The 12,392-nt window shown below is 41.8% G+C and overlaps 1 protein-coding gene across 1 annotated transcript in view; it reads left to right on the top strand.

The window, feature by feature from the left end:
- The first annotated feature begins 9,586 nt into the window (after nt 1-9,586).
- The window catches only part of spred1 (sprouty related EVH1 domain containing 1), a 34,120-nt gene continuing 31,314 nt past the window's right edge, over nt 9,587-12,392 (top strand). The window contains exon 1 of the mRNA XM_051389956.1: nt 9,587-10,562. Coding sequence (XP_051245916.1) covers nt 10,531-10,562 — 32 coding nt within the window. The 5' untranslated portion in view covers nt 9,587-10,530. The remainder of the gene's footprint in view (nt 10,563-12,392) is intronic.

Genomic DNA, 12,392 nt, shown 5'->3' with positions numbered 1-12,392 from the left:
TGTAGCAGAAATTTAGCTGTACTGAGAGAAGCAACTTTTTATTTAGATTCTTTCATTTTTAGTAAAGATTAATAGTGATTTTGTATATTTGTATCACCTATTGTGTGTTATCTTTTGGCAGTGACATTGTCCTTCCCCAAGTTAAACTTGTTGTTTCTTTCCATGACCTTAGGAAATTTTTTGTATATCTAGTTCAAGGATAAGAGGTCAGGAAAAGAAAAAGAAAGGAGCATATTTTACCAATTCAGATCCAGCATGATAAGGTAGTAACAGAGGATTAGAATAATGCACATAGCAGCAGACGGAGATGAGTGATACAGAGGCCACCTTTACGGCCCGGGATAGAACAATTAGGTCTGTTTCAAACTCAAAAACTGGCTTCTTTTATGTTTAATATAAGAAACAATCTGGAAAATTAAAAATATTGTCAACAATCTTGTGCTGTTGTACATCAAAGCAGACTGATGAAGGAAAAGACATCACTGGTACTTTTGGCTGAGACAAGTTTCTTGAACAATACATTATCAGCCACAAGGGGGTGCTAACCACTCGTATTTCACCAAACTGTCATGTGTTTTTGAAGATAGATAAACTAGTGATTGTTGCTTCTGACTTTTGACCTGCATTCGGACAATATGTCAGACTTTGCCCTTGACTTAGCATAAATATGTTTATGTCAAATTATGCACTTCGACCCCATACCAATGCAATGTAATGCCAATGCAAAATATATGAATAGAAGTTATACTTCAGCCTGACAATACATTCTTCTAGGAAAGAGCTTCTTCTTCTTCTTCTTCTTCTTCTTCTTCTTCTTCTTCTAGGAAAGAGCTTTACTAAAACAGTCACAGTATCAGTATCACAGACTTAAATGTTACATTTTGTTGCACGTGATGACTAGTTATTCCCAATACTATCTTCACCCACTTGATGGCAGTATAGCCCAAATAATGCACTGACAATGAAGCAGTTCAAATTTCACCTAGCAACAGGGCTGCTGCTTGTTCATTCACACACCTACATGGTTACACGTGATGCCCTTCCACTTTCACATGTACAAACAATCCATCACAAGTACATGCAAGCACACAAGCTCAGGTACAATTGCACATGTATATAGGCAGGTGATAAGTACATAAAACCTTATTCATCTGCAAACACGAGCATGTATATGCAGATAAACAGTGGGCCTCTGCGTACATAAACAATAAACAATGGAATTTAAACAAGTGAAAATCATTATAGACAAATAGAGCATGCAGCAGTGTTGAGAAGAAGCTGTGTCCATGTGACACCGGGGCTCTGTCATGCAGCCCAGTTCTACTGTCAGCCCACATAAAGCCACTTTCAATGTGAATGGAAACATTTTGATTTGGCTTTCAGGCCACGGTCAGAGTCAATGCAACAGGTTCTAATAGTAGAATTACTCCCACCACTTTTACCCCTTTGTCTCCCACTTTCCTCCATTCACCCTCGCCCCCGTCCCCCTTTTTCTTCTCCTCCCTTCCCTTCTGTATTCTCCAATTCGCCTTCCCTCTCCCCATTCCAAATAAACACACAGACCCTGTTTATTTGTCCCATTTGAGAAAACAGTCCAGAGATCCTGGCGTTGTGTAAGAGATCAAAAAAGCAATGCAAAAATCAATTGGCTCTGCAAGTCTCAAGACTGCCATGCAGTAAATTGGCTCTGAATGACAGCACTATGTGACCATCTTTTTTATAGTTCCTCTTTTGAAAAAATAAAAACAAAACTTTGGTGAATTTGGAGTTTATGACTGTTGTCTTCCTTTCCTATAAAATCATGTCGAGGGACTTTTGACTGAAAGCATGTGATTGGTTTTGTGGTATTGTCATTTTCAAGTGGCCAAACTTACAGAAACCAAGCTTCTATGGTTTTTGATCATGCTTACGGGAATGATAGTTGTATTAAATTGACTTAAATCCATCCAAACATCTTTTCATACATTTGGCTCACAATATAGTCAAATTTGTCAGGACCCTGAAAAGCCATACTCTCCGTAGGAAACAGACTAATTACTCCCAATCAATTAAGAGACCTAGTTTTCCGGTCTGTATGTGTGCTGGCGGGTGACAGACATATAAACCATAGAGGCCAACTTCCCCCATACTTCCTTGGCTCTTTAATTAACTCTTTGATCTGAGTGCTAGGTAGTGAGCTCAGGCCAGAGGCAGCTCTGAGGGCCAAGGAGAGAATGGATAGCATTTCATATACAAGCACACCACAGCAGGAAGAGAGAAAAATGCTGACATACTCCTGTTTGGATTTAAATGAGAGTTTATATTGTTGTTTACTTTGGTTCTAGTTTGGTATTAGCATTATGGGGGGGGGTTACATTGTTTGTTACACTATAGACACCGCTTAAGGTCAGATCTATGCATGTGGATACAAGATATAATGTTTGTTTCTACAGCAAAATCTGCATTGTGGTTGCATCTCGGAATAAATTAATGGGCCGTACAATTAAATTAAAATACACTGACTGGGATACTCTAATGCTGTGTGTGAAGGACTTGACCGTCAGTGGAGTGTATTGGGATTTGGGGGGGTTGAAGTGAAGGGGCAGTATATCTGGCAAGTTTTAAAAGGAGCAGTAAGCTCACTTTGTTGGTTGGAATTTGCAGCACCATGGAACGACTTAATAACAATGCGTGAAGCAATGAAAATTACACAGCTCCTTCTCGAAAGGAAAAATTAATTGCTCTCAGGTTGCACTCTAGAGAAGTTTGTTCATTCAAGCACGTGTGCGCACTCACACACACACACACACACACACACACACACACCACTCTCGGGCAGGCAGGAAAGCACTTCAACACTACCGACCAACACACACAGAAACACAGGTGCACGTAGAACCTTGGCTGCGAGTGGAACCAGGCCTTAGGACTGGATGTGCAACCGTGTGTGTGTGTGTGTGTAAGTGAACCTGCAGCTCTCCTGTGCTGTGCAGTGGAGAGAAGAATAGGGCCTGGGCCACATTCCAGCCCTGCCTCCCTGGGCGAGAGACAGTATTCAGCATTCCTCTGCCTGCCTATCAGGCCAGGTGCATTCCAGAACACACACACACACACACACACACACAACATTTAAACAAAAACACACAGTTCCGTAACACACATTTATACTCAATCCCAAATACAACCTGTGTAGGCATGTACATTCGTACCCATGTGTACATACAAGCACTTATAGGTGATTATACAGTACAGCTATAGGTATATATTGACTTTTTTTTTTTTTTTAAAGCAGCATGACCACAAAATATGAAATAACCTATTACCTCATTAACATTCTGCTAAACACACACCCAACCACATAAATCTGTGTAAGACACACATATAGAACATACTGTACATGTTCCCTGTACATACATACATGTGATGTCCCGCTAACATAAACACGCATATGCTTAAACCAAGACAAACTAGTATTATCTGTGCAGCTGCTGCTGTTCTCTACATTATGTGAAAAGATGTCCTCTGCCTCTTTAATTCTTGTATGATTCAGTCATTTTTAATGCATGGATTTTTTCTGTTTGGAGGAGGCTGAGCTATTTAAAGAGCAGGGGTTGAATACACTGTGAATGTACAGCCAGCCTCTTTTTGAAGTTCATACGGTGCTGCGATGCACTGTGAGTCACACATGACAGTGCAGACGGGGGTGGAGTGTGTGTGTGTGTGTGTGTGTGTGTGTGTCCATCCGGGTCTTTTCTTTCATTTATCAGGAGATTTGGTTAGGTTCTTTTCTCTCTAGCACAAAATAGAAAATCCCAGGTAGTCTTTATGTGAACGAACACAGCACAGATAGGAAGAACATGAAAAATCTAATCTCATCAAGGGTGAGGCAAGTTTAGGGGATAAAAGGGGCTACAGGGAGACAGCTACTGGAAAATGGGATGGAGAGACAGATGGATTTATAAGAGAGGGAATGGGACCTCATGCAAAGTCAGTTTCATTTGTAGGCTTGGTCAAATGTAAAGGCACAACAACCCCAGAACAAAAGATCCATTCAGAGTTTAACGCGCTGCTTCCCCTCCACACTATTCCACCATCAGACAGAGAAAAAGGTTGTTGGTTACATGCTATTTGACAGGCACGGGACTCCATGCTTGACAAGCCCTGAATCAGACCATTACTCTTTGGCATTCCTCCCTCACCGTTACGCTTACTTCCCCTATTCTTGCATTCCCCATCGCTATCCTTATCCTTTTTCTCCATCCTTGTCTCTCATCCTTCACCTCCCTCCCTTTCTTCCTCCTTACATCCCCGTTCATGTCTGCTGGTAGCGCAAGCCAATTCCCGCCCTTCTCCCACTCACCCACCCACCCCCCTCAGCCCACTTCTCATCCATTTCCATGTGGCGACTTTTCATCAGTGAAGTGCCTTCCTGGCCCGACTACCCCCAACCCACCTACTCCCTCCGCCACTCACTGAATGGATGCAGCATTAAAGAGAGAGGGAGAGAGAGGGCTGAAACCGTCCTTCCTTCCTCCTACAAGCACCACCCCTTGGGCTGTCGCAGAAGTGGTATGTTCCACAGCGAGGACTGCAGAAGTTGAGAGAGCACATTGTTTGTAATCTGGCATTGCAGGGGTCACTTCCTGACTCGTGTGTCCGCTCCCTGAGCCCCGCGCCGAGCCCTCTCTCCCCCCCCTCCCTGTGTGTCCGTCCATTGGCCAAGTAGCCTAGGGCTTTTGGACAAACCCTGTTCTTCCCCTTTTGTGTAGGAAAGCTTCAACATCTGAAAACAATCAAATAATCTGGGCACAATGCGTCTCTTCATGGAGGGGTGCTGGTGGTTCCCAGATGAGCGGGAGGATTAAGTGGAGGAGGCCATAGGGGAGAGAAAGAGAGGGATGGGGATGGGGGCTACACAGCTGACGAGGGGGGGCTTATTGTTACTAGATTTTCATAGAAAAATGTGTGTATGTGCGTGTAGGTAGTTTTGAGTGAAAGGATGTTTTGGGAACAGGAGAGACATCTGAACACTGTTTCGAAGAGTAATATGAGGAGTCATGTCTGACTCAGAGTTTTCACAGTCATTGATTCCTTCTCGTTTGATGCAGAATGGAAACATTGCAGTGAAAACGACACAGTGAAATTAATCGTTCACTTTTCATCTTATTTCACAGAAAAAACATTACAGCCTCTATCGTAGATCCACATTTGCGGTGTCGAACAGCAAAAAATGAATTAATAACATGGTGCAATGAGTCAAACTAACTCTGTAACTGTATATTTAAAGAGTATTACTAAGGAATAGTCTGACATTTTGGGAAAAACACTTATTTGCCTCATTGCCGAGACTTAGATGAGAGGATCGATACCACTCTCATTTCTGTACAGTAAGGAGCCAGCAGCCCCTTAAGTCGCTTAGCAGCAGCTTAGCACACAGATGGAAAATGGTGGAAACCGTCCAAAATTAACTAAATGTCCTTACCAGCACCTGTAAAGATCACTTATAAACACTTTTTGTCACGTTTTTTTAATTCGTACAAAAACTGAACAGTATGACAACATATGGATTGTACCCGGGTGTTATGTGACTATAGGCTATCTTTTAGGACATGCTAGTTGTTTCCCCCTGTTTCCAGTCTTTGTGCTAAGCTAAGCTAACAGGCTACTGACAGAACAACTCTCGGCAAGTAAGAGTATTTCTCAAAATGTCAACTATTCCTTTAAGTTTATTGTAATAAAAAGACTAATATGAGCTCTTTTCTTGCTCCTCTTTCTTTTATACATAAATGCACACACAACTGCACAAGCATGCACGTGCCTACGCACAAACACACACACACACACACACACACACACACACACACACACACACACATGCAAACTTCTTCTTCCCCTGCGTCTCTCATGCTGTTCTTTCTCATCCCCATGAGAATGGTAAATAGTCATCTGTAACTTCCCCTCCAACATATTCATTAATCCCTTCTATCCTGTGGGGCTGGATGATGATTACAGGGAAGCCAACTGAAGCCGCCCAAATAAACACCCCTCAGGCAGCAACAAAGGCCTGTCCACCTCACCCTAAACACAGCTTCCCCGGCTAGATCAGGTTTCAATCAAGCCCACGCACAACATGCAAACAATAGGAAGTAACAGAGTCTCGAGCACTGAAAAAAGCTAACTGCGGCTGAAACCAATTTAGTTTCCCATTTCTGTAGTTGAGAGGTTAGCGACTGGTACAAATTTACTGTAAAGCAGATCTTGAGTGTTAACTGTAATGAAGCCAAGTTTCAATCCTACAAGCAAATCTGAACACCCTCATGACATGTAATGTATAATATATAGAAGCTATATAATACAGTATAAAACTTCACCTTAAAGTACAGTGCTACACTTTTAGTTTCTGTTCATTCTCAGCATAAGCACACAACTTTCCCTCCACTGGAGTGTGTTTTTATGGATGCTCACATAGTTCAAATTCTAACCATTTACAGAACTTAGACAATCCCAGAAATGTGTTTCCATCAAGGGCTTTGCAGCCATAATGACCTTCCATCTGAACCAACATCCTTGTGCATGGTCACGAGACAGACTCTTTAAGCTTGACACACTCATCTAGTTATCCACATCCATCTCTCTTCTAAGACATTCTTGAAACAAAATCTTGAAAAGGAAAATCCCTTCATGCTGCTTAAATAACATCAAAGATTTCTCAACCAGTATTCTGAGGACGATTAAGCAATACAATAAATGTTTGCATCTTTAGTTCCACATTGGTCATATACATATACACACAGAAAGGGAGAAAGAGAGAGAGAGAGAGAGAGAGAGAGAGAGAGAGAGAGAGAGACAAGGGCAAGAGCTAGCACACAGCACAGAGTCAAACATGCCTGAAGGCCCTCACACTTCCTTCCCCTCTAGCCACTACACCTTTTCTGCTCACCACCCTACAATTAGCGTGCCGAAAAGTTGCAGGCTTCCGAGGCCAGGCCCACACTAATCATAGGTATGCATTGATGTGTTCAGCTGCCAGGCCTTTAAAAATCAGCACCTCCTGTTTAAGCCACACCTCTTGGCCCAGACTGCCTTGAGTCCACTGTCGTTGTCTGAGGGGTCCCGCAGACAAACCAAAGAAACTCTACAGGTGTGTGTTTTGAAAGAATGGAAAGAAATAGCATTTAACTGCTCAGGAAAGTCCACACATCGACGAAAGTTAACCTAAAGGTGTTTTTAAAAGTAACTGATTGAGAGAAAGCTGGGAGGTACAACAAATATAGGGCAGAGAATCCTGAGATTAGGTTATTTACCAAGAGCTGTCATCAGCCATCTCCGGTCTTTCTCACTAGAAGCCCTGAGGTCTCTGCAGACTGTATGGCGGCAACTACACAGACACTGAATTTCCTTTCCATAGTTGCTGTACAAAGAGAGGCCTTCACTTCTCCTCTCTTGTGACCAGAGCCTGCCTGAGCTGGTGATCACATCACCTGTGTTTTGAGGTCGTCATCTGATTCTAGTCATCATGGTCCAATAATAGGAATGAATCGCCCATGCTATTTTGAATAAAAGTGGCCATGGAGGGATGTTTTTTTATTTATGGGAATTTTCAATTCACACTATCAAGTTCATCTGTGAATGCTCAATTTATCAATTCAGTTTCATTCAAATTCTGTTTAGTATTTGCAAGCAGCCACTCACAATGAGCATTACCGCACACCTACACAAACCGGCTTTCATTCATGCATTTTGGGTGTTAACTCATATCTCAAGAAATTAAAGCGCTCAAGTTCATATGTAGAATAACTGGTCAATCCAAGAAAATGGCACATATGTTTGTAGAACGAGTGTCAGTGCTAAGGTAATTACAAACAAATCCAGAAACATGACCAAAATTAGACTACAATCTGCAAATCACTCCAGCCAGCTTCCTGAAAGTCAAGTAAGGTTCTGTTTGTGTTGGACTCAGCCGAATGAGGTTTGAGTCGAGCTAAACACATCCTTTATTTTGCGGCTGCTTGTTGGCAATATAGGAATGTTAGCTTGTTTACCGTCTTAAAGAGAATTGGGATGACTCTGATTGCGCTTAGTGAGGGAAGCCAAGGGATGTCTCTGTTAGCTAAACATCCTGTTGCCTTGTTTAAGTACACCACAGTGTGTTGTGTTCAGTGTGTGAAAAACACCGGAAATGCACTAAGGCCATCCACATTTGTGAGATGAGAAAGAAGGCTGACTTCCTGAACTCAGAATACTCTAAAGGATACAAGCATGCTAGTGGGAAAATTCATGGTCATTGCTTTTTTTCTGCTCTATTTCAAACAAGGGACACTTTATTTGGGCTTGTAAGCTTGATGACAGTGGTAACCTAATTCGAAAAGGAAGAAGTGAAGACAAGAGGCCACATTTAGTAAAATGCAGACAGTGATGGTCGTCTGTAACTTGATTACCCAATGTGAGACATTGTGTAAATGAGTGCACATAACATTCATATCAGGCTGACATCTGCATTTCTGGTGAGAAAACAATCCCAAGGGACAATTCACCTTTGCTCTCAGGCAGTCATCAGGACAAAAATATCTAATCAAATACCAAAGGAAGTGTACAATATGTGTCAGGGCTGCACATGTGAGAGTCCTATCTATATACAGTGACACAGAGGGATGTTTTATATGCTCTGCAACATAAGGCTGTGGCACAAGCTGTATGAAAGCCAGAGAAATACAAAGAAACTTCTCACACAACATGCTGTCACTATGACAACCAGGCAGAATCATTTAGCCTGATCTCTTGCCATTCCACACAGCACAGAAATCCAATAGCATTTAAGTCTTACGCAACCAGGCCACCGATTCGCACTGCAAGGCTTTTAACACATTTGCAAATAAGATTCATAGGTGCACTCATGGATTTTTCTGGTTACTTCTAGTTGCCGTTTTTTATTTTGGAGGGTGCTCCAGATGCATGGAGAGAGTTTGGGGTGCAAGGTGGGGCAGCTTTAACTATATGACTGTATCTCCTTGTGTGTATTTTAGTTCGCCCTTCTCAACCAATTTTGCAAGCTCAAAAACCCCTGTTGGTGGCTTGGTAGTGGTAGAGGTTCAACCCATGTCTCATTTTTTATTTACCATTATACGATATTGCATTACTGAAACAATACCACAATCTGCCATTGCAAACTAACCCTCAGAATAGATTTTAGTTGTGTTCCATAAAATATCCTAATTTTATGAATTGTCTCAGCCTTTCACTTGAAGCTATGAATGTATGTATTATAACGGTATTATAAAAGCCCTGATATTGAAATACTATCTTGGCTTTAGCCACATAAATCATGAAGGGGATCTAATGTAATTCCACGTGCTGCAGCGGTTGATGCTGTGTACATTTAAAGCATCCCCCCCCACACACACACACACACAATTTCACATTAAGATAAAAAAAATAAAAAAAAAGTGGTTCGGGGGCGGTCACGGTGAAGCTGCTTAATGAAAGAAAACAACAGAAATTGTTAATGGCCGAGTGTGTGTGTGTGTGTGTGTGTGTGTGTGTGTGTGTGTGTCAACCCAAGTCCTTCCTCCAGATTATTTTCTACTTTGCGTGCTATCACACAGACGCTTCCCTCTTGTATCAATGCGTGATTGAAGGGAAACTTCTTTTGGGAAGTGCGGGGACTACTTTCGGTCAACTTTGGAGAGAAACACTCCTAATTTACCGCACACGCCTACACGGGAGCGCATTTTACCACAATATGCGCTACTCTTTAACGAGATAGATTAAACTGCGTGCTGGCGGCGCTTATTTTATCGCAAGAGTGTTATGTTTTTACTACGTCGCGGAAGGATAAAATTTTCTCTTCTCAAGCGAGGGTCTACACATCCGCCCAGTTTTCCGATGTTTCATTCCCCCCGAGTTGAAAATGGAGTTCGATTAAAGCAGATGTCCACCAACTTCTAGAGGAAATTTCAAGTGTAGATGCTTTTACTTTACGCGTCAGTATTAATATTGAAAAACAGTTTAACCCTTTTTTTTCGGCTTTTGGATGCCTTTACTGCAGATTACTCGGACACGTTGACGGAGCACCGCTCCACAGCGCTTTTTCAAGTGTTGTCCTGGACCTGAAGTTGGCGAATGGATGCTCGACAGCCAGCCATAAATAACCTGCCAAACGCTACAGTCTACTACACTTTCTACATTTTTTGAGGATCTATACACATTCTTGCAAACCGGGGAGCCGTGTGCGTTGAAGAAGATGATGCCGATGGCCCATTTGTTGTGGTCGGATTTTACTTCCAGGGAGGATAAAATGAATCAACGGTTGTCATTCCTCCTCGCGATTTAACGTTAGTTCCGAGCCAGTAAAGCTAACGTTAAGCTAGCTCCACTTGGTTCTCACAGGGACGCTTAAGTTAGGCATGCCCCATTTGAACACCGCTCACTCACTCTCCAAAATAGGGGTAATTTCTATATGTGAAGGAAAATGGTGATATTTGTGGTATTTTATCCCGCCGTCACTGCGTCGTCGATGCTATTGCTAGGATTTGGATCCCCGTGAGGAAGAAAATGAGTGAAGATTCAACAAATCCAAACAACGAGTGAGTACTGTGTATACATTGTTTTAAAAAAAAAAATGAAGAATTTAAAATAAAAAATCCCTTTACATGTACCACCACACAGCTGCAATAATATGTAACTTGCATATCTTTAGATATTAACTCGATGAGCTACCAGTTCCCAGTGACATTTCTAACCGAGCGACGCTGCTATTTTATCACCTTACTTTCTCTGTATCAACAATAGGACTCACACATCTTCTATTCTTCTTTTTGTTGTTGTTGTTTGGTTAGTTTTGGAGCATATTAGACATGTATTACCTTACGAGTGTATATAAAACACAGTGTCTGACAAGCGATCGCATACACCCCCCCGCCCCCCATAATAAAAAAAAAGAAAATCCAATTCATTCTTAATAATTTTCGCTTTTTATGAAGCAACTAATAATGTATGCTGTGAGAATTCATATGAGGCCACAGCATGTGTAGGTGTATCAGTGGTTGACTGCGTGTATGTTGTTTTAACAGGACAATTACATGCCCTGGATATGTATTATTGCTTTATAGATTGGCAGTTATAAGGCAGTTTATGAGGGATCAGTCGTTGTAGACATGTACACGGCAATAATCCAGTCTAAATATGATTTCATGTACATCGACTGTTCAGCACATCGTGGCGAGAAAGCGTTTGTATTGACAGTCTGGATCTGTATGTAACTGTTGTCCGCCATGATTTCGGGACATTATCATCGATTAAAATCGTGCAGATCATGTTTTGTATTTCAATCCAGGCTTTCTAAAAAAAAACAAAAACGAAAAAGCCCTTCCAGTCGATTGCGGCAATGTCAGCATTGAAAAGCTGAAGATGCCTTTTTTTTCTCAATCACACTCATTTACATATCACAATCTCCATTCATAAAAACGCTTAAAAAAAGGCGTCACACGCACGCCCCAATCCCCACAACCCACGGGCATCCATTGTAATCTGTACATGAAGTGTTCTTGTGCACGTCGCGCCCATTTCGAGTCTCATTTTGGTATTGTTTTAATGGGCTGATCCCTTGTGTGCGCTTGTTGACAGTCAGTGAGAAATATCTGCTTCGGGAGGTGCTGCGGTCACATGATCCCCTCCATTCATAAAGTACCTGCCTGCCCATTCACAGCACTGTACACTGTTTCGCATTGCACCGACGATCACACAACGATCACATTTCCTGCATTTACTGTACAAAATGCATCGCACCTCAACACTGAATGCTCGTCTATTAATCCTTTATGTCACATAAGCGATCGCGCATGTGTTGTTTAAGCGACGCTTCTTCACTGTCTCAAAGGATTTTTCTTTCATAATGTATTTGTCACAGAGGAAGTCATATGCCCCTTTCAGCAATTTACAGTGTCATGGTTTGATGTTCGAAACACATTTATGTTTTTCCCCTTTCCATCTATTAGGCCTTTTATGAGGGTGATTGATTTAATGCATGGAGGCTTTGTCCTTGAACTACACTTCTGTTTTTTTTTTTGTTTGTTTTTTTTATGTAACATATGCCATGGAGTTCTTTTTCCTCATACCAAGCCACACCGAATACATTACAACTAAACCGCTCGCCCTCAGTTGACTATATCTTGTTTTAGGGACATTTATCTGAGCAGATTCTTTAACAAGTAATCATGATTTAGCTTAAATTGTGGAATAACCTAGCACGTTTGATGCTAGTGGGATGAAACCTCTGAAAACCTCTCATCTGAATACATTTATTTTAAAGTGTTGACCTATAGTGAGAGAAATTACAGTTAAACCATATATGATGGGACTCCCTGCAATAACCCCAGGGACTCCTCAAAGACCCCCCCCCAGGTCCCACTTTGGGA

This window comes from Dicentrarchus labrax, unplaced genomic scaffold (genome assembly GCF_905237075.1).
Source record: "Dicentrarchus labrax unplaced genomic scaffold, dlabrax2021, whole genome shotgun sequence".
NCBI classification, from domain to species: Eukaryota; Metazoa; Chordata; class Actinopteri; family Moronidae; genus Dicentrarchus; species Dicentrarchus labrax.
Note: the sequence above shows the minus strand (reverse complement) of the source record. Positions and strands in the feature narration are given on the sequence as shown.